Source organism: Sminthopsis crassicaudata, chromosome 3 (genome assembly GCF_048593235.1).
Source record: "Sminthopsis crassicaudata isolate SCR6 chromosome 3, ASM4859323v1, whole genome shotgun sequence".
Taxonomy (NCBI): Eukaryota; Metazoa; Chordata; class Mammalia; order Dasyuromorphia; family Dasyuridae; genus Sminthopsis; species Sminthopsis crassicaudata.
Window position 1 is genome coordinate 171937105 of NC_133619.1, and position 23959 is coordinate 171961063.

Consider the following 23959-nt stretch of genomic DNA (forward strand, 5'->3'; position numbering starts at 1 on the left):
TCAGTTTAAATTCAGAGAAGAAAAAAGATCTGGTTATTTAGGACTTAACAGTGCTTGTTTTGTACACAATTGGCCTTAGATTTTAGTTAGAGAAGGAGGATTAGTTCTGAGATAGGCAAAGTTTTTAAACTGCCACACCAAAAAGAAAAATGATATATTTCTGTAAACCTAGAACTGGCTGATTTGGGTCTACAAAAATAGTTATATAGCTGCTAAAACATTTTAGCAGATTCTGGAGTTTTTGAGACTAATCATGCTTTGATGGGGGTGAACCCTGAAACTGTCCTCCTTGACTCTGAAACTCTGCTCTGATAGAGACCCACCCTTCAGAGCAATTAAGTGGTTTCATTAAAATTAGCTCAGGACCCTCTCACTACTTAGCTCGAATTTAAATGGTTTCATTTCCGTAGGAGATCTGGACCTGATACAATTTAAGTGGCCTCATTCAACTGGATTTTTAGGCCTGGGGGCAGTGACAACATTGAAGGAATCTCATTCCATAGAAACCCCAGATTTCTTTTTTTTTTTTTTTTTTTTTTTTAATTTTTAATTTTATTTTATAATTATAACATTTTTTGACAGTACATATGCATGGGTAATTTTTTACAACATTATCCCTTGCACTTACTTCTATTCAGATTTTTTCCCTTCCTCCCCCAACCCCCTCCCCCAGATGGCAAGCAGTCTTATATATGTTAAATATATTACAGTATAATTTAGATACAATATATGTGTGTAGAACCGAATTTTTTGTTGCACAAGAAGAATTGGATTCAGAAGGTAAAAATAACAGTTTACATTCATTTCCCAGTGTTCCTTTTCTGGATGTAGCTGGTTCTGTCCATCATTAATCAATTGGAATTGGATTAGTTCTTGTCTATGTTGAAGAAATCCACTTCCATCAGCATACATCCTCGTACAGTATCATTGTTGAAGTGTATAATGATCTTCTGGTTCTGCTCGTTTCACTCAGCATCAGTTGATGTAAGTCTCTCCAAGCCTCTCTGTATTTCTCCTGTTGGTCATTTCTTATAGAACAATAATATTCCATAACATTCATATACCATAGTTTACCCAACCATTCTCCAATTGATGGGCATCCATTCATCTTCCAGCTTCTAGCCACTATGAAAAGGGCTGCCACAAACATTTTGGCACATACAGGACCCTTTCCCTTCTCTAGTAGTTCCTTGGGGTATAAGCCCAGTAGTAGTATGGCTGGGTCAAAGGGTATGCACATTTTGATAACTTTTTGCGCATAATTCCAGATTGCTCTCCAGAATGGTTGGATTCTTTCACAACTCCACCAACTATGCATCAGTGTCCCAGTTTTCCCACAGCCCCTCCAACATTCATCGTTATTTGTTCCTGTCATCTTAGCCAATCTGACAGGTGTGTAATGATACCTCAGAGTTGTCTTAATTTGCATTTCTCTGATCAATAGTGATTTGGAACACTCATATGAGTGGAAATAGTTTTAATTTCATCATCTGAAAATTGTCTGTTCATATCCTTTGACCATTTATCAATTGGAGAATGGCTTGATTTCTTATAAATTAAAGTCAATTCTCTGTATATTTTGGAGATGAGGCCTTTATCAGAACCTTGAACTGTAAAAATGTTTTCCCAATTTGTTACTTCCCTTCTAATTTTGTTTGCATTAGTTTTGTTTGTGCAGAAACTTTTTAATTTGGTGTAATCAAAATGTTCTATTTTGTGATCAATAATGGTCTCTAGTTCTCCCTTGGACACAAACTCCTTCCTCCTCCACAAGTCTGAGAGGTAAACCATCCCATGTTCCTCCAATTTATTTATGATTTCATTCTTTATGCCTAAATCTTGGACCCATTTTGATCTAATCTTAGTATGTGGTGTTAAATGTGGGTCCATGCCTAGTTTCTGCCATACTAATTTCCAGTTTTCCCAGCAGTTTTTGTCAAATAATGAATTCTTATCCCAAAATTTGGGATCTTTGGGTTTGTCAAAGATTAGATTGCTATTTTTATTCACTATCTTGTCCTGTGAACCTAACCTATGCCACTGATCAACTAGTCTATTTCTTAGCCAATACCAAATGGTTTTGGTGACTGTTGCTTTATAATATAGCTTTAAATCAGGTACACTTAGACCACCTTCCTCTGACTTTTTTTTCATTAGTTCCCTTGCAATTCTCGACCTTTTATTCTTCCATATGAATTTTGTTGTTATTTTTTCTAGGTCATTAAAATAGTTTCTTGGGAGTCTGATTGGTATAGCACTAAATAAATAGATTAGTTTGGGGAGTATTGTCATCTTTATTATATTCGCTCGGCCTATCCAAGAACATTGAATGTCTTTCCAATTATTTAAATCTGACTTTATTTTTGTGGCAAGTGTTTTGTAATTTTGCTCATATAATTCCTGACTCTCCTTTGGTAGATATATTCCCAAATATTTGATACTATCGACTGTTATTTTGAATGGAATTTCTCTTTGTATCTCTTGCTGTTGGATTGTGTTGGTAATGTATAAAAATCCTGAGGATTTATGTGGATTTATTTTGTATCCTGCGACTTTGCTAAAATTCTGAATTATTTCTAAGAAACCCCAGATTTCTTATAAAGACAACTTTAAACTCCAAATCTTTGCAGAAGTCCAAAGTAGTATGCTTTGCCAAGGGAACTTTCCCCTTGGCACAGCTGACTACCATGACTCCTGCCCGCTGTGAAGAGACCTTCTCAGTGATAACCTCTTGTTATTTCTCTGCCAGGATCACTTGCCACTCAGAAGTCTGTCTTCCTAGCAAAGATGGCTTCTCAGCCAACAATAAACTTCCCTTTTGCCAGTCAGACTTTTCCGGTTCCTAAATTCTTTCACGGGGGACCTTCGTCAACAAGAGGGGATTCCCACAACTCTCTGCACTGCCTCTAACTGTATTAGCTTGGCACAGTCAGCTAACTAGAGCAAGTCTATGTTATTTTTAAGAAGGCCTAATTAAATGACTAAAAGCCTTCTGAGGACCTGAACTTGGGGGGAGGTGGAGGGAGGAGGGAGAATCGGTTTTAAAAACAAAGGACAAGAAAGGTTGGCTGGAAAAGCAATTGATAAGATGAAAGTAGAAAACTTTTTTTACAAAACATTTATAAAATAGGATTAGCAAATGTAAGATAGGAAGTTGGGTATTTCCACCTTAGAAAATTAAGAGGAAATTACAGTTAAGACTACTGGCTATTACTTATGAAAATCATAATATTGTTAACTAAGTAATTAGGAGTTATTATCATGCTTAACCTCAAATTGGTATGTGTAACAAGAAAGATGAAGTTGAAAGCCCTATCAGTTCACCTTAAACATGAGGGTGTGCAGCACCCTTTTCCCCCTCAATAGAGTAGGGGGAAGTATCAGAAAGCACAGCCCAAGGAAGATAATTGGGGTGGGCAACAGCAAGCTCAGCCCCAGCTCTATATATATAAGAATGCTGAGGATTTATGTGGATTTATTTTGTATCCTGCCACTTTGCTAAAATTCTGAATTATTTCTAATAGCTTTTTAGCAGATTCTTTGGGGTTCTCCAAGTATACCATCATGTCATCTGCAAAGAGTGATAGTTTGATTTCCTCATTTCCTACTCTAATTCCTTGAATCTCTTTCTCGGCTCTTATTGCCAAGGCTAGCGTTTCTAGTACTATATTGAATAGTAATGGTGATAGTGGGCAACCTTGTTTCACTCCTGATCTTACTGGGAAAGGTTGCAGTTTATTTCTATTGCATATTATGCTTACTGACGGTCTTAAATATATGCTCCTGATTATTCTAAGGAATAGTCCATTTATTCCTATACTTTCACGAGTTTTTAGTAGGAATGGATGTTGGATTTTCATCAAGAAGAATTAAAGGATTATGGGAATTAATTATCCATCCTGTGTAAGGAGATCTGCTGCAGAAGTCAATATACTTTTATGAAATAGGATGTAAAAATATTAGCCAAACTGAAGGTGTTAGAAAAGGATGTGGAAACCAAATTATTTGTTTAAAAACTGGGGGGAGGGGGGGAGATTGTGAGAATTGTGTCCAGCATTTGTTTGGTTTCCAGTTATGAAAATTAAATTGGGGAAATAAAACAATTAGAAAACTGAGATCCATAGGGACATTGGTGGATGGTCAGACTGGATATTATTTTTCTCAAAAGAATATAAAGAATGCAAGTTCCTTAGAGGCAGAGGGATTTTTGTGATGGGGTGGTAGTCTGAGATTTAAAAGGAACTTTTTAATTTTTTGCACTATTGAAGTCTCCTCAGTGCATTTGGGGTAAGTGAAAGGAAAAACTACAAGTCTCCCTACCTACAAACTTCTTTGTTTCTGGCTCTTTTGCTGCTCTGAAGGGGGTGGGGGAAAGACTCTGATTTGGAGTTATATAAACCTGCAGAGAAGTGTTTACTCTTGAACTCCATTGCTCCCTAGTAGATTTTGGTGAACACTGGGGGTGTCCTTTCTCTTGAGAAAGCAATAAATTCTTTTTTGCATCTTATAAGACTCTGATCAACTGGATGGGGGAGGGGAGAGATAGCAATCCTTACCACACACCTATAATTTCTATTAGGACCTTAACTCTTTTTACAATTAACCCACTAGTCACTTACCTAATTCCACAATTAGAATTGCCCATCAGTAGCAAGATATCTAAGAACTGTCCAAATCTAATGTTACCTCATCATATAGTTGTGGCAAGTTAATTGTTAGTTCCTCTAGAGAATTTAACGGGTCTATTCTCGTTAACTGCTGAAACTCCCTTTTGGAATTTAGCAGCCAACTGACAGAATATTTGGAGATGGTCTAAGCCAACAAATTCTTCAGAGATATCTTATGGCACTGGCCCAAAAGCCCAATGTATTTTTGGGTCAAACCTCTATCAGTTGTCTTTATGGTTAACATCCTACCTCAAAAAAAGCAATATATGAGTTCCCAGAAGCAACTAGCATCCAGAAACTGATTAAAAGAAGTGCAAACCTTGTAATTCAGAAGCTTTTAACACCTTAGGAACTCAGTAAAATTAAAGAAGGAACAAAGTAGAGTCACAAATCAGGGAATAAAATTTGAGAGCAGACTAAAAGAAACAAAAATTAATAAAAGTTGAGAACAAAGTAAAAAAAAAAAAAAAAAAAAAAAAAAACTTCAGAAAAAGAAAATTTCCAAAAATTATATCAATAAGTGTAAATAGGAACTAGTGTCTTTGTTACTCTGTTAGAGGAGAAAGAAGGGACAAAAGAAGAGGAAAAAACATAGAATAGTTTTAAAATTTTAAGTAAAACTAAAGCAGGAATTTCCAAGAGCCTGATTCAAATGTATTAAAATAGGGCCATTCCACTGATTACAAATTGCAAGTAGTTTTCCCACTCTAAAGTTCTTCCTCACACCCATCAAATTGGAAAAGATGACAAAAAAGAAGTGATAAATGTTAACTGGATTGTGGCACACAAATGAAGTGGTAGCAGAATTGTAAAATGATTCACTCATTCTAAAAACAATTTGGATCTGTGCTCCACCCCATTAAAAAAACTCTAAATTTTGAACACTCTTTGACCCAACAATACCACCACTATCTCAATACCCCTAAGGACATGAAGAGCAAAGGGAATCATGTGTACAAAAATATACATTGTTTTATAGTAGCAAAGGACTGAAAACAAACATGAAAATATTAAAAACCTACTCAGTGCTAGGAATGGGTTAAGCACTGAAAGTACAAAAAGGGGCAAAAACCATTCTTTGCCTTCAAGGAGCATATATAATCTAATGGGGGTGATAACATTGGAAACAAATACTACAGGATAAATAGGAAATGATGAATAGAGGAAAGCCACTAGAATTAAGATAGGCTGGGAAATCCTGTGAAAGACGGAATTTTAATTGGGATCTAAGGAAGCTAGGGAAGTAATTATGTAGAGGAGGAAGAGTGTTCCAGGCATGAGGAACAGCTAGAGAAAATTCCTAGAGCTGAGAGATGAGAGTGTTTCTTTGTGGAATGGTCAGGTGGCCATTGTCATTGGATCAAAGACTTCATGGTGGAGAATAAAGTATAAGAAGACTGGAAAGGTTGGAGGTTGTGAATCTTTTTAAATATCAAAACAGAAAATTTGTATTTCTGGGCTTATATCCCAAGGAAATACTAAAGAAGGGAAAGGGAGCTGTATGTGCCAAAATGTTTATGGCAGCCCTTTTTGTAGTGGCTAGAAACTGGAAAATGAATGGATGTCCATCAATTGGAGAATGGTTAGGTAAATTATGGTATATGAATGTTATGGAATATTATTGTTCTGTAAGAAATGACCAACAGGATGAATACAGAGAGGCTTGGAGAGACTTACATCAACTGATGCTGAATGAAATGAACAGAACTAGGAGATCATTATACACTTCAACAACAATACTATATGAGGATATATTCTGATGGAAGTGGATATCTTCAACATAGAGAAGAGCTAATCCAATTCCAATTGATCAATGACGGACAGAATCAGCCACACCCAAAGAAGGAACACTGGGAAATGAGTATAAACTGTTAGCATTATTTTTGTTTTTCTCCCCAGGTTATTTTTACCTTCCGAATCCAATTCTTCCTTTGCAACAACAACAACAACAACAAAATTTGGTTCTGCACATATATATTGTACCGAGGATATACTATAACATATTTAATATGTATGGGAATGCCTGCCATCTAGGGGAGGGGGGTGGAGGGAAGGAGAGGAAAAATTCGGACCAGAAGGAGTACAAGGGATAATGTTGTAAAAAATTACCTATACATATATTACATATATACTGTCAAAAAATGTTATAATTATTAAATTAATTTTTTTAAAAAAGTGCCCTAAAAAAAAAGAAAAGAAAAGAAAAGAAAATTTGTATTAGATCCTGGAGACCATAGGGAGCCACTGAAGTAAATTTATTCACTGAGGGTGCTGTGTGGGATATATGTATATATGTCTTACATTTTTTAGTGAGGTATAAGTGTCATGCTTTATCATCAGTCCTGTGATAGTGTGTTTGGTTGTTGCACTGGTCTTAAATTGATCAGATTTCTAAGTCTTTTAGGATTGATTTCTTCCTACGTTATTAGATTAAGTTGTTCTACTCACTTCATTCACTCTGCATCAGTTCTTTCTAGTTTCCTCTTAAATGATTCCATTTCATTCATTTCTTACAATAGTAGTTACACTACATTTATATGCCATATAACCCACTAATACATAATACAAGGAAGTTATTAATAAAAAGCAATTCTCTATATATCTACCAAAATATTTATCACAACACTTTTTGATGGGAAACATAGCAGATAGAGGCTCACATATTAATAAATTGGTAAATAAGTCATTGTATATAATAATCTTGTGTGTGTGTGTGTGTGTGTGTAATAGAATATTTCAATGCTATAAGAAAAAAATATGAATAGACAGAAGAATTGGAAGATTTAAAGGCGTTGATATAAAATGAAATAAGCAAAGTCAAGATAGAAAAATACATAGTGTCTACCATAGGATGTAAATAGAAAGCACCAAAAAACAAATGAAAAAGAAAGCTACAAAATTATAAAACGCAACCATGGTCTCATAGACTATACATGAGAAGACCCCACACACATTTTTACAGAGCTGGGGGGGTTCTATGGGAGTGGAATACTGCATTTATTGTTAGACTTTTTTTCTTAATAATAAATTATACTGATTTTCTTTGTCTTTATTTTTTTTCTTTAAAAAAGTCTTTGAAAATCTAAAAAAATTTACATGAACTGATACTGAGTGAAGTGAACAGAACCAGGGGAACATTGTACACAATAACAGCAACACTGTGTAGATGATCAATTTTGATAAATTTTGCTCTTCTCAGCCACACAATGATCTAAGACAGTCCCAAAAGACTCATGATGGCAAATGCTATCCATATCCAGAGAAAGACCTATGTAGTCTGAATGCAGACCAAAGCATACTATTTTTATTTTGTTGTTGGTGTACATGTATAATCTATATAAAATTGACTTGCCATCTTGGGAAGGGGGAGAAGAAAGGAGAAAAAAATGGAAATCAAAATCTTATGAAAGTAAATGTCAAAAACTAATAAAAAATTGTTTTTAATTAAAAAATTAAATTAAGGGGGAGAAAGGCGAAAGAATAAAGTCTTTGTTACATGGGATGGTAACATCCTTGAAGGAGAGGTATATGAAGTGATTAGGTAATATAAAAAGAAAAGATAATAAATGTTTTTAAGTAAATGAAGATTTGGCAACAATACCAGTACAAAGAAGAATAACAGTAATAAAGCACAGTGGCAGAAGAGAGAAAGGAGTATGTACAAGAAATGTTGCAAAAGGAAAATCCATAGAACTTGGCAACAGTTTAGGTATAGAGGGGAGGGAAATGAGAATGTAGAATCTAGGATGTAAATAGGTTATATGCGTGGATCCCTGGGATGGTGGTGATGCCCTTGACAATGATAGGCAAGTTAAGAAGAGAAGAAGGTTTGGGGAAAATGATATTCCAGTTCAATGTTCAAGAGGTAGTTGGAGATGCAAGACTTCCAGAAGTCAAGAACTGGGTTAAAGATGGATATGTAGATCTTAGAACCATCTGCATAAAGATGATAAGAGAGGAGCCAATGAGATCATCAAGCAAAATAGTACATATAGAGAAAAAGACCAAAGTCAGTCATGGGGAACACTTCAGTTATGTTAGCAGGAGCAACCTAAATGAAGACCCAGCAAAGACTGAAGAGTGGTCATACAAGACCTTAATACAAAGTATTGAAGAATTTGACTAAAAAATATTAGCTTCATGGTTTCATGAAAAGAACTCCAGATTTGGTATCTTATTAATAACATAATCAAGGACAATTAAATTAACCTTACTGAACTTTAGTTTCCTCTGCTATAAAAAAAATTGTGCTTCAACTACTTATTTCACAAGGTTAGGAAAAAAGAAGGTACTTTAAAGACCTTTAAATCAGTATATACATAAAGCTACTGTTATTTTAGTCTTTCAAATCCACAGATAAAAAGCTATATGCCTTATTTAATGAAGATGAAGCTAAAACTGCACCATTTATATAAGGTAAACAAAAAGTAACAAAACTGACTTTAAACTTTTAAACTAGAAAGTTAATTTTTAATTAAATCAGTTTTCACTATCACTTTTATCTCTTTACTAGGCAAAACAAAAAATATTAATAAAATAGTAGTTTATTCTTAAAGCATAAAACAGTAGTTACATACTGTCAGTTATAATAGTAACAGACTGAAAACAATGCACAAAATAGATAATGTATTTGTTGTATGGCCAGAATATTAATTGCTAAATAGTAAAAATATTAAACTGTGTTGGTATTTTTAAAATGTTATTAACTTACTATTCAGATTAATCTAAATTTGTTAAGGAGTCTTGGGATGAAGAAGAAAATAAAAATATACTTTCTATTGTATTTGATTCTTTTAAACAATTTTCTTTCTTTTCAAAAAATAAATCCACACTTGTAGTCTTACTGATTCAAATAAGAAAATATAACAAAACTTTAAAGTCTTACATAGTTGCCTAGGGATAGGTAAAAGATTAAAATATCTTGCCCAGAGTTACTGAATCAGTATGTGGAAGAGGGAGGAGCAAGACTTGAAATTACATCTTCCCAACTTTCAGACTCATTCTCTATACATTATGTCATAAAGTTTATTCCTTGACATTTATATTAATACCAAATAATAATAACTATAAAATATGAGAAGGGAACATTTCACTCATTATGATTTTGTGTGAATTCACTCCAGCAACAAAGATTACCACCACCAATTAATTAGTAGATGTATCCTAGGGTCTTGAAGTTAAATGATCTGATCAAGAATATATGTGCTTCAAAGATAGAACTAAAGTCCATCCTTTATGAATGCAACCATATATTTTCTATCAATTATGTCAAATACTAATATCTGACCAGTTGTCATGTTGAGAGATTTACTCGGTGTTATACTAGTTATAGGGAAGCAGATTACAAATGAACATAAAAAACTTAATCACTCAAGCTGTCCAAGAAAAGAGGGTATCTCCTTAAATTCTGAGTTCTTCCTCACACAATATAGATGATTTCTAATTCAGAATTAAGTAAAGGAAAGTCCAAACATATATTTCAATTGGTAGATTTTATTCATAAGACAGACCAAATAAAAACCACAAAAATATATGAGAATAAAAAGATTTATATACAGTGGCAGCTAGATAACTTCTCTTTCCATAAATTTAAGCTTGATATTAGTCTAATTTTTATCTCAGCTGTGCTCCAACATTATTATTATTATTATTATTATTATACTGCTTGAGCCATAAAGTCCTGGAATATAAATTTTTAAAGGACACTAGTGGCTCACAATTATCTTGAATAATATTGAGATGCTCAATATGTCATTTTTCTGTATTGCTATCTGAAGACAAGAGGAGATTACAATGCCTTTTTAATGCTTATATCACTAGATCTAGAAGGAATAATCCATCCTTACTAGATACAAAACAGAACAAGGGCTTAATGTTTATTGCTTTAGCTTGGTTCTTCACAAATATCAAAACTGTGACTCATAGCTCTTGTTTTGTAAATTCATAACAAATTGCAGTCAGTTTTCAAGCTTTCATATGTCTGCATATGAGCTGCACTACACACCTGGACTAGGGAATCATTTATTTATGGAAAAATTTGCTACTGATCAAGTGACTAATTCCAATTCAATTCACTAGCACAACAGCTGGATATCAAAGAGCTTTGTCATCAAGAATCACACTCTCTCATAATACTGTAGTATTGTTATAAAGGCCCATAGTGGTAATTCACACAATTAGTATGAACATTTAATTTTCATGGAGAATGGAGTGCTCTAGAGTGCTCCTCATGGGGGAAACTCACTTCATTTTCTCGAATCAAGGCTGCTAATGTCAGGTACAACAGCTATTGGCTACTGGGGGGATGGAGAGAAGGGACAGGATAGGACATTGATAGGACAGTGTTCTTGGAAGCCAAAATCTCCTAAAGCCCAAGTATATTAGAATCAAATACCTAAGTTCTTTATGGAAATCATACATTTGGTTAAAGAGGAAAAATACAGAATATTATCTTTTCCTTTACAAGTATTCCAATAATAATACACTCTACTCATTAACATGAATTGTATAAGATAGCAATGTATTTGTTTTCTGTAGTTCTTATATCAGAGTAAATTGACACTATGCAATTAAACTTACAAGTAAACTGCAAGTAAAATTTCCATGGATAACTCAATATGTATCAAAAGAAATATATTAAGAATCAAGTTTTTCCAAGCTTTTCATTGCTTTTCCATTTTTATAACTAAATGGAAGGCAGGCAGGTGGCACAGTAGATAGAGTGATTCCTTAGAATCAAGGAAACCTAGGTTCAAGTCCAAGCTCAGGCATTTAGGGGCTGTGTTGCTCTGAGCAAGCCCCTCAACCTCTGTATGACTCATTACTATAAAATGAGGATATTAATAGCATCTATTTTCTAGGGCTGATATGAAGCTCAAAAGACAAAGTATTTATAAAGTGCTTAGCACAGTGCCTAGCACGTAGTAGGTACTCAATAATTACTTGTTTCCTTCTTGTCTCCTAGCAATCATTTACTATTTAATTATCTAGAATCCTTTTAGACTTAATTTTTCCCCTTATTTGGTTAACTCTTCAACCAGAATTCACTAAAAGTATCATTTACAGTTGTAGATGGAAGAGTTAATTTCTACCCTTACAACTGTTTTAGTGCATTCACTGGCTTAATGTTAAGTTTATTTCTAAACAAGAAGAATAATGCACCCCTTGGAAGAGGTCATTTGGTATTTTATATTACTTGGAATATCATGGCAGCAACACACTACATACAGGTGTTAAGATATTTTAAAAATGAATATTTAGTTTTTAAGTTCATCTTATATTTAAAATTAACTAACTTATGTTATCAATAATTGCCTGGATTACTTTTATTTTCTACAAAATTTATAAATTTTTAGGGGGGGATGGGGAAAAGTAATCAGGATTAAGTTACTTGCCCAGGGTAATACTGCTAGTAAGTGTGTAAAGTTGGATCTGCACTCAGATCCTTTTGACTCCAGAACCAGTGCTCTATCTACTATTTCATCTGGCTGTTTTAACAAGATTTATAATTAAAATTTACTTGGGAAGATTGTTTACTAACACATGAAAAAAGTATATTTATTCCTTTAAAAGAACCGTAATCTGGTCATGGCAAAAACTAATAAAAATACATACGTTCTTTCTTGATTTTTTCAGCCACTAGAAATTCATCTCTTTCGACTGTTGGGGCAAAGTTGCTACCAATAACTCGAACTGCATATTGAAACTGTTGGGCTGCATCAGCTGAAAGAGAAAAAAAAAAGATTTTATTTTTGTACACACACACACATACACAGACACAGACACACACATACATGTTTGTGTGTATGTATATGTATGTAAGTAAATATTAATCTATTTGAAGAAAATTAAAAGCCTCCTGAATAGATACAATTTTCCCCTATCAAGTTAGTTTTGACTTAATGTTTCTAAGGAAAAATCATGAAATCAGTAGCCTAAAAATTTTAGGTAATTAAGTCTATGTTAGAAAATAGAAATATGTACTCTACTGAAAAAGCTTAGTACTAGTATCTGCTGAATAAGCATTAGCCAAACTTCTTATTTTTGAGTCCCATTATGATATGTAAATAGGTTTGGCTTACATTTAGATACAGTGGTTACAGTGGAATTATATTTTAAATCCAAGATTAGACCCAAAAGACAGCACAGGATTATGAGGCAAGGATCAAATAGGCAAAATTATCCTTCAAAAACTCTTAAATTAACTAAATTATAGAATGTATAAAAGGCAGTAATATGAAAGAGTAGAAAGACAAAAAGGGACCAGATTAAGATCTTTAAATGACAATAGTTTGTAAAAGCAAACCACTGGGGCAACAGTGTTACATGATACAACTTGCTACTCTTAAGAAAATCAATATGGTGTTGTAGTTATTTGTCCTTCATTCTCAAAGTAGACCATGACATCAGGAAGATGATACCATGACATGCAAGTGAAATTAACTTAAATGAGGACAGACAGACCAAAAGCAGTTATTTGGGTCCAGTGGCCAGATGTAGATAAGGAAAATTGACGATGATCCTAGATGCAGTGGGAGTTCTTGGCCTTTTTAAAAGTAGTCTTTAATATGTCTCAGTTCAACTGAAGTAACCATGCCAGATTAGATTAGGGACAAATATGAGTCTAGAAGTCTAAATACAAAGCTAACCTAGACTTCTAGATCACATAATCAAAATGAGGGAGGACTATTTTCTCTGAAATGCACAATCTCTGTAATTTGCACAGTTAAAAAGTCATAAGCAATAAAACATGTTACCTGTTTCTATCATCTACAATATCAAAAATTCTAAAAACAGTAACAGTTCAACAAACTCACAAAAAAGAAGACAAATCCCTAACTTCTCTATTATCATCATTTGTCTCCCTGCCATGTTACAGCATCAGGGCTTTCCACCCCAAAAGAACTCAACTCTATTCTCCCACTTCTCCCAGTGCCATGGAAAACCAAGGCAGAAGTTTGCTCTGGTCAGCAGCACAGTAGCATTCTGTGAAATAAAAAGGATTGAATCAGAGAGGTAAGGAATAGAAACAAATGGAATAGTGTAATGTTCTTGGTGGGTTTGGTTTTCTGGGGGTCTCGGGGGCAGCCTTCTTTTCAATAGAGTAATGACAAGGATAGCCAGGTGTTAAAGTCTAAATTCTTTATTGTCTCCTTCAAAATCTTATCTTCTTGCCTAGGGCTTCAGCTAGCTTTCTTAGAGATCTTCCAGAATCTTGGTTTCAATGGAGAAGCTAAGGAGGAGAGCCTCCTACCACAGGGTATGAGATGGGATGAATGAATCTGAATCCAAGGGCTTGTGCTTCAACCTCCAGTCTGCCTGTCTTCCCTAGCTCTTTCTCTAAGCCTCTCAGTCCCCCAGAAGAGCCACCAAGAGGCTGACTGAAGGTGGAAATGAATCTCTTTCCTTGGTTCTGAGAGCTTGAGCTCCCACCTGTCTTCTTTGCTCTCTGAATGAATGTGGCTGAGGTTCCCAGCTTATATACTCTACACTGAGTATAAACCAATCATTATATCACTAGGAAACCATTATTTGTTGTAAGATTAAATCAATCATACTGAACTTAAGCACCATGCTAAACTAGATAGCCATTGTCTTATCAATTCCATTTAGTAAGTAGCTTGTAAGAATCCTTGTTTCAAGTTCAGAGTTCTGGCCCTTAACAGAACAGGATGATATATCTCTGTGAGGCTATTAGTGGCATTCCACTAAACCTAAGGAAAAGACACTGGCATATGAGTAGGGCCAGTTTGGGCCCCCTGGAAGTCACTTGGGGAGAAGATTAAGACCTAGGTGTAATCTGAGTGGCTTTAAGATCTAGTACCTAAGGAAACTACCATCAAAGAGAAAGTGAGAAATAAAGAATATGAGAGAGGGGAAAAAACGTCTCAAATTACCAAAGATCCCAAGAGGAAAGAAATTTAATTAAATATCTTTAACAGAAGCACATAAACAAACAGGAAACATTAACAAGAAAAGGAATTATGGCCTCCAAATGAGCTGAATTAATTTATTGCAGATCAAAAGAAAATTAATCAACACTTGATGATCTAGAGGACCTTGTGGATGCCAGAGATCACAGAACCACAGCAGGATGTCCCTGAATGCTTTAAAAGAAAAGAACTATGAGAGCAGAATTTATGGCCTAAATGTAAAAACTGGAATTCATTATACCTAAAAAACAAGACAGAATAATTGATTGGGCATGCAAATCATCAAGAAGATGAGAAGCAAAAACCAATAATATTAAAAGAAAACATGATGTCTATAAAATCAAAACAGACTGGTCTTTGAAGACAGGATGCTCAGAATGTGAGAATTAGCTATAGGTCTAGAAAAACAAAAACTGAAAGACATAATGTAAGAAATAATAGTAGCAAAAAGGGAATCAGAGCTCCCAGGGGCAAATGACTACCAGAAGAGTGGGAGAACATGAACCTAAAGAAGTGAATTCATGATATGAAGGGGAAGGAGGAAGGGAATAATCATGGGTAGAACAAAGATTAAAAATGCACTACACAGAGTAGAAAAATCCACTCCATGAAGCAATATCCTTTCTCATCGACAGGAATTGATGTTTCTAAGAGCGGCCTGCAGACAAGATCTACAAGGCAATAACACAGAAACTGTTAAGATGGAACCCAGTTTTTTTTTTTAAAAATGAAGTTTCTGGAAGAGATGAAGCAAATTTTTTTTAAGTTTTAAAATGTTTTTTTTTTTACAAATTAGTGCTGGAAGGAAAAGAGTAAAAAGGAAATAAAAGTCATGGAAGAAAAAATTAAAAAGTTAACAGCTTGACACAAGGTATAAAAACTTATCCAAACTACTTGAAAATTAAAATGGACCAAACAGAAGCCAATGACACTGTATAATTAGCTGAGATTAACTGAGTGAAAATCCTCTCGTTGGAATATGGCCTTACACTTTTCTCTAATTATGACTTGAGACTTTTGTAATAACAAGTTGAGCTATAGCTAAAAAGCTGCAGGTGTTCAATTGTCTTGAATGAACATTCCCTTTCTCGAGACATAGTAATAAATCCCTTTTTGCTTTTTCTTATTCTGAAAGTCTCTGATTGTTTTTGTGGTTGCTACTGTCCCACACAGTTTGGGAGCTTGTTCTGGGATATTTCCTGTATCGAATCCTTGGGCGCCAGGCACTCTCCAGAGAGTTCTCTGGTGGTCCTTGGACTTGGCTCAGGAACTCCCACTCTGATCAGGTACCCTCCCAAAGAGAGACACACAGAAAAAGCAAAAAGACAAGTGGGTTAGCAAAGATAGAGGATTAATTTGGCCCAGGAGATAAGTCAACTGACAAAGTTTGAAATCAATCAGGTAAGTTGTGCCCAGCCCAGATGAGCAAGAACTGGTTAGGCAGGAAGAGACTCTATCCATAAGGGGATTTTCCTCTGTCAAGCAACTGGTGAGATGGTTAGTCTGGGTGACTGGGATTGGGATTGGTAGAATTTAGCCAGTTAAAGTCTGTAAAAGACTCCCAATTTCCCTTTGACATTGGGAAAATCCTAGGCAGTTCGAGTCTATAAGGATTCTCTTATTTTCTTTTGATAAAATCAGATGAGTTTTCCATTAAATGAGGTTAAGATCTGTCATCGGGGGGGAGGGAGTAAAGGGAGGGGGAGATAATTTGGAAAAATGAATACAAGGGATAATATTATAAATATATATATATATAAAATAAAAAATAATTAAAAAAAAAAAAAAGAGGTTAAGATACTGTGAACCTTGGGGAAAGGAAAGTTGCTGGCTCTAAACCTATCCAGGATCCTTGGGAAGATAGCTCTTTAGGAAGAATTGGGATGAAGTACCAAAATGTACAGTCCTGTTGTTGTTTAAGCAGGTGCCCCACTGGGAGAAACTTCAGAGGGGGGAAAAAGAAAAGCCTTCTCTGGGATTTTCAAAGTTTCTCAGGTTTGTGAAATCTATCCTGGCTAAGATGGTGTCCCTGGTTGGCCTGAATTTTTCTAAAGTTTGTGCTGGTGCCCCAACATGCCTCCCCATTTCTGGCATGGAGGGTGAGGTAATAAGTGAGCCATAGACCAATAGCCAGACACCTGGGTCAAAATTTCTTCCACCCTCTTCCCCCAAGGTCCTAAAGTCCACCAATTTTTTTTTTTTTTTTTTTTTTTTTTTTTAAAGCCTGGTGAACTGACTTGAAAGGGCAGTTTTCTACCACTTTAAATTTTGGAGCTGTATATGTGTTTAAATTGGAATTCTGATTCTGAAATTGTATGAGATAATTGCTATTAACTAATACATGCTAAAATTTTGAAGTTGATTATTCTGGTGTACAGTTTTAGAAATAGTATGTGCATTAATATTGAAGTATTGTTACTAGAAATTTAAATCTGTATTTGATTTTATTTTAAGTTAAAAATTTTGGTTCTCTGGTAACTTATCTAAAGAGGTCACATGTTTGCATCTCCTAAATAGATGAAATATATTTAAGCTACTATGTTGCTTGCTAAATTGTATATTGGGCAATTTGTAAAAAGTTATTTAAGCTGTGTTTTAACATTTTGCTAGCCCAGCTGGATACGTGGTTTTGTGAAATTTGGTTCAAACTTATTTAGATATTACCTATATTCTGAATTTTATGCGTTTTCCCTTCAACAAAGAAGTAAAAACAAGAAAATTTGTCACATAGGGATTATGTGTAATTGCAACACAAATATGTCTAAATCTAAATAAGAAGGTATTGAAGAGGTGGTCCCTCCAGAGAGAAGGAGCCTGGCTCCAAAATATTTAGATTAGATTTTAATGAAATTATACCAGTGGGGAAACTGAGATAAAAGGGATGGGTAAAAGCTTTCCCGTGAGCTCTACTGCTTTAAGAAGGGTTAGTGAAATAACATTAGAACAAATTGTACCTAAGTATGGATTGGTAGAGATTACTGATTCTGATAAGGGAGCACACTTTATTTTTAAGGTTTTATAAGAAATAATAGGGAGGGATCGCAAATTGGTGGCAATTCCACATACCTGGGAATGTGTCCTTATCTGGGAAATTGGAAAGAATGTATACAATTTTTAAGGAACAGATTATTAAACTGATGTTAGAGACTAAATTGCCTTGGACCAAATGTTTGCCTAGGTTTTGTTAAAAGAATTAGGACTATTTCCAGAAGTGATCTAGTACTTTCCCCATACAAGATGCTGTTTGGTTTACTTTTATTTAGGAGAAAAAAAATTAAAAAGGCAAGACCCTCTTCTGAAACAAAGGATAAGTTTTAAAGAAATTATATACTGGCAATGTCCTCATTCCTTTTTAGTTCCTAAGAAGCAAGGATTACTAACCCAGACAACACCTTTGGAGTTTGCAGTGCCAGGAGTCTTGGAAGAAGCAGTGAAAAGGTCCTACCAGACCCTACAGATGACTGAGATGCAGTCTGCAGGCTGAAAACACCAGATTTAAAGGAACTGCGGATGAACCTAAAAAATGGATTATTAAGGACAATTTGTAACCTCTAAAATTAATTTTGCAATTAGGAATGTTTCAGTGGGAGGGGAGGAATTGTGCTTAGGGGAATTTTAACTATTGTTGTTGTAACTATTATTTATATTTCCAGAAAAGTTTATAGGGATTCCTTGATTGAAGGAAGTTGAATTAACATTTTTAGGACAAAGAAATTATTGTTAATTCTGATAGGGTTCTTTAATATAAAATTGGTATATTCTAGATCTTATGTGAGTTTTAGTTAATTGTATTGAGTCATTTTAAAGCTGTTCCCATTGTTTAGGGAGATTCTAAGAACAGTGGTCTATGTCTTTGTCCCTTTGAATATGATTAATATCTGAACATATTTTGATATAGATTGGTTATTGAGCATCTTAAAGTAAAATGATGAATCTCTTATTGTTATCAATAAGTAAGGTATAGTCAATACTTATTTAGGATATGAGATTCTTAAAGAGCTAAATTCACCTGAAGCTTTGATTAATGAGACTTGCTATCTGAGATAAAAGTCTCTTGGGCCTGTAGTTGATATTATTTGAAGTTTTGAATTCAGATATGATTTTCTGATGGATCATCAAGTCAGTAATCCATCATCTGAAAGGAATATGACCCAAGCTACTCAGAGGAATTTGATCTTGAATTGTTACAAATGGAACTTAATATTTGGGCAAGAATTGGGAGGACAACTTTGGGCACCACTTAAGGTACGATCCTTCTGACTCAGTTTCCCAGTGGTGTTCCTTTGAATAAAAACCTGCCTGATTACTCCTGAGTCTGGCTATAAGTTAGAATCATTAAACTAAGTTAAGGATACTTTATCCTTTCATGTATGTGCTTATAGACTGAGGCCTGAAGGACCAGTTTTTAATCATGTACCTGCTTTTTCTTCTTATAGCAAATTTCAATAAATAATTACTAACAAGATGACACAGGTATTGCATTTGTTATAGATCTGAGAGAGCATAAAGTTAGCAAGGAAAGGGCTTTTATAAGTTTCTTGGTGGAACTCACAATTTCTCAAGAGAAAGGGAATACACCATGGGGTTGGGTTATACCCTTAGCTGGCAGGCTAAATCCTGAACGGGGTTTAGCCCCCTAAAAGAGTTAGCTGTAGGGAGAAGTAGGGTAGGGAAAAGCATAGTGGAGTTAGGAGAGATGCATGGGAGAAGGGAAAAGAAACTACAAGGCAGGATGCTGTGGTAGGCTGACCGAGAGGAGGATGCAGCCATAGATGATTGCCCAAAAGTAGGTTTTATAGGGAAAATTTAATCTCAGGGACATGACTGGGATTTCCACAAAAGAAAAACTAAGCAACAAGGAGAGAAAAGTCTAATTAGACAAACATTGATCCCAATACAGAAAAAGGACAAACTAGGTCCAGAAGAATTGGAGACTGAGAACAAGATGGTTGAGGAAATATATCCAAGAATGGTGTGAGATCTTCAAACTATTATAAAGAGGAAAGATTGTGTGGTATTAACTGAGTGAAGACCCTCTCATCGGCATATGGCCTTAAATTATGCCCTACTTATGATTTGAGACTTGCAGTAACAAGTTGAGTTACAACTAAAAAGCTGTATTTGTCTTGAATGAACATTCCCCTCCCATTTCCCACCAAATCTTACTTAACATTAAGTACTTCTTCTAAAAACAATTTATCCTTTTGTTTCTGGGATAGATTTCCAAACAATGGAAGAAAAGGTCAAGGGGGGGGGAGGAAAAAATGGGTTTCTGTTCTATTTTATCTTGTGTTTTGCAATTTATGCTCTGTACTCCTTTTACTAACAAACATCTTGTCAGATGGGAGATGGCCTTTCTCACCAGATAATAATAAACCTCTTCGTGTTTTTTCTTACTCTGAGAGTCTCTGTTTTTATGGTCATTACTGTCCCACACAACTCCATGAGACAAGAAATAAAAGACTGAAAAAATTTAAGACATTTCGGGGCAGAAATAACTGACCTAGTAAACACACTAAAGAGAAGACATTTTGAAGTCATTGTGATATGGGTTAAAGATTCCTTTCTAATTCCCAGCCCCCATGAATCCCAATGGGAGCTATCCAGGCTTTCCCAGCCCCCACTGGATCTGAGCTAACTTGGGCTATCCCAGTCCCCACTCTAATGATCTGCTCAGGTTTTCCCAACCCCCACCCCCAGCACAAACAGTTCCTTATCTAAAAACCCATTGAATTCTATTCAATTCTAACCCTGGCAGAAACCCACCAGGAGCCAATATGGGACTCCACTCACGGGCTCCTTCACCAAAAGCCCCCCCATTATAAAAGAAGGAAACTGGAGTCCACTCTTTGCAGGAGCCCCAAACATGGCATCCTTATGGCCAACCATGTCAGGGTTCCTGTCCACCCAGGGCCAGCCTGGCCCTAGAGTCTTTCTACCTTTACCCTTACTTCCAAACCCCAAATAAACCTCTTTTATTAATCTAGGTTTTCGGGTCTGTAAATTCCTTTACAGGGGACTCTCACACCGCTACTAGACCTTATTTAACTCTGTATCCTTGAGCCAAATCCAAAGGGGTTGCAGGAGAGCTCTATTTGACTCCCTATACCCCGAACCTGCCACTAGACCTCAATTAACCCTAATTTCATCTAGGTACCCCTTACCTAACTCTCATCATTTGGACTACGGAAATGCCATGACAAAAAGAAAAAAGAAAAAAAGATCATAGGCATAAGATCTTGAAAAATCTTAAAAAAAAAAAAAAACTACCCACACCTCCTAAAACCAGATGACAAAATGGACATAGCTAATGAGATTTGTTTTGCTTGACTTGTACATGTTTGTAATAAGGGTTTTGTTTTCTTTCTATCTCATCTGAGACAAAATTAGAGGAAGAGGGAAAGAAGGATTTTTGCTGATTTCTTAAATTAACTATATTTACTTCTAAAAAGAAATTACATTTAAAACTCTTGCTTCATCTATGTTTCCAATATTTGGGTTCAAGAAAATAATCTAAATTTTAATAGCATTAGGACTTGCGATTAAATTTGAAAAGCTTTTACAGACTTTACAAAGAGAAATGATTAAAGAAAAACAACATGATATCGAAATGGTATTTTATAGTTTTTTAAATCTATTTTAATATTATTATATATTATATATTTACAATATTTATATATTATATATAATATATAATATTATATATTATTTAAAGTATTATTTTTATCAATTATTTTCTTCATAGCTTCTTCTCCTTCCTCCAAAAAGCCACAGAAATAAAGGGCAGTCGCATTGGGGAGACTGTGTCAAAAAAAGTGTGGCCAATTTGAGAGTCAAGAGCCCACCATGGAAATTTGAGGATCTTGGAACCCAGCTCAAGATAGAATTATAAGTATAACAAAATTAAGTGGACAGAAAAAGAAAAGCATAGGAAAAGTAATGACAGGTGCTTTCCATCTTGAGCCTCACATACGTCCATGTGCAGGCTTCTTAATTCTTAATATTTAATGAATGAAATTGAAGATAATAAATTCTACTCCTTTCAATGAGTTGGAAGACATCATCTCTGCCCCGCAAATACAGCATTCAAATCCCTGAATACTGTTACCTAATCTACAGATACAACTTAAGGAAGCCAGAGCTTTATCACCAATCCTGAAAATAAACCCTTAGGAACAGTCTCTTCAACAACTCTGCAATTGATCTTTTGCTTATACTGAATCTCCCAATTTAGAGTGCAAACCCTTAGAGAGCAAAGATAGTTTCTCTTTTTTCCATGAATGAATTCATTAGTCTGGGAGTTTTTAGCTTTGAAAGAGACAAGTGTGTTGGGTATGCTAGTACTAGCCACTTTTTGCTTGAGGGTTCAAGTTTTACTTTTAAAAATGGACTTGTCCAGAGAGTTGGTGGGTGGAGAGAGAGATTGGAATTCAGCTAATCTATTCAGAGTTTAGATTTGAGATTGAGGTATTTTTCTCAAGCCCAGTGTCTCTGAAGTAAGAGTCAGCTTAAAGGAGAATCTCTAGGGATGGGGGAAGGAAGCTGCCACAAGCCCGAAAACTTTCCAATTCTATAACGTAACCTTCTCTAAGAAGATGAGACAGCCAGGCGTCCCCGGTGCCCAACAAATCCGAATCCGAGCCTTGCTTCATGGGAGGGCCACCAATGATGACCAATGACAAGGAGATCATTATACATGGCAACAAGACTATATAATGATCAATTCTGATGATCGTGGCTCTCTTCAACAGTGAGAGGATTCAAACCAGTGCTACTTGTTCAGGGATGAAGAGAGCCATCTACATTCAGAGATAGAACTGTGGGAACTGAGTGTGGGCCACAACATAGCTTTCTCACTCTCTTTCTTGTTGTTTGCTTGCATTTTATTTTCTTTCTCAGTTTTTTTTCTTCCTTCTTGATCTGAATCTTCTTGTGCAGCAAGATAACTGTATAAATATGTATACATATATTGGATTTAACATATATTTTAACACATATTTTTTTAAAAAAGAAAAATTAGCTATACATGTTTCGTAAATTAAAAGTATGGGTATGGATAATTTTTCAACACTGACCCTTACAAAACCTTGTGTTCCAGATTTTAACCTCCTTTTTTAAAAAATTAAAAAAAAGAAAGAATATCAAAGAAATATGTATTGGTTTTGTTTTGGAATTTTTTTAAATCAATAAGCAACTACTAAGTGCCTACAAAGTAAAAAAAAAAAAAAAAAGATATGCTAAGTGAAAACTTCTGAAGAAAATGAAAAAGACTCATAAATATACTGACATTAAAAAAACCTATAAAATAAATATGAAGACAAAAGCAAAATCTCTGTCTAAAAATAATTTCATTAAAACACAAGTGACTAAAATGTATGTAGTAATTACACTAACATGAGTAATGACTTAAATATTTCACATTTTGAACTGAGCTCTTAGTAATGAGAAAAATTATGAATAAGTAGGATTAAGAAAACTCATGTGACTCATCAGCTCCTAGTTTCCACTCTCCAGACTTCTCTCCTTTGTAGTCTTCTCATTCAAAAGTATGCCTATACCCTGAGGTCCTCTGATTGATGATGATAAATCCTTGTGCTGACTATCATTTCATGAGGCACACAGATTATGCTTACTTCATTTCTAGATCCACTCTTCACTCTTTAAATTCTTTTCTTAGTAGTCTTCCCCCTAAACACCTTAATCAAAACTATCACTGCTCCCTTTTCATGTGTTATCTTCTCCCAGTAGAGCATAAGTTCCTTGTATGATAAGGACTTGCATAGTGCCTGACTAAAGACATTATGAACTTCATGAAATAAAAAGCATGCTAAGCAACCTATAAAAGTAGCATTAAAAGATGAGTAATCCAACTCTTAGAAATTAAGTATAGTAGCTTTAAGAAAGCAATTTCAAAAATGTCCCAACAGTAATAATGACAGCAATCTACAACTTGTAGGTTACTTCAGAGGCACTAGTAGATGTAGATATATTTGAATCTAAAAGTGCCGTTTCTAATGAAACCATTAACAGCAGAGCAATCTTAAAATCCATTATTAGTGATTCAACTATGAGCTTGTTATCTTTGCTCCAAGTTCCCCACCATCTAGATGACCTTGCTTATGCTTTCCAACCAGCTCTCTAATCTCTATCTTTGATATCCTTGCTTCTAAATTTTGTTTCCTTACTCACTTAGCTTTTTTTTTCTTATTCAGTTGTAGTTTTTTATAAGATCATAAGTGCCTAACTCAGTCCCCAAATCACCACAACTTTTACAGGAATTTCTAAAGCTTAAGGACAAAAAATTTACCATTTCAATTGGTTTATTTAAGAAAAAATAGCTAAATTTTGGACTACGCAAAA

General features: G+C 34.9%; 1 protein-coding gene across 1 annotated transcript in view; it reads right to left on the reverse strand.

Moving 5' to 3' along the window:
- TUBGCP3 (tubulin gamma complex component 3) overlaps positions 1-23959 on the reverse strand; it is a 148258-nt gene that overhangs the window by 114114 nt on the left and 10185 nt on the right. Inside the window, exon 2 of the mRNA XM_074299558.1 lies at positions 12282-12389. Coding sequence (XP_074155659.1) covers positions 12282-12389 — 108 coding nt within the window. The remainder of the gene's footprint in view (positions 1-12281; positions 12390-23959) is intronic.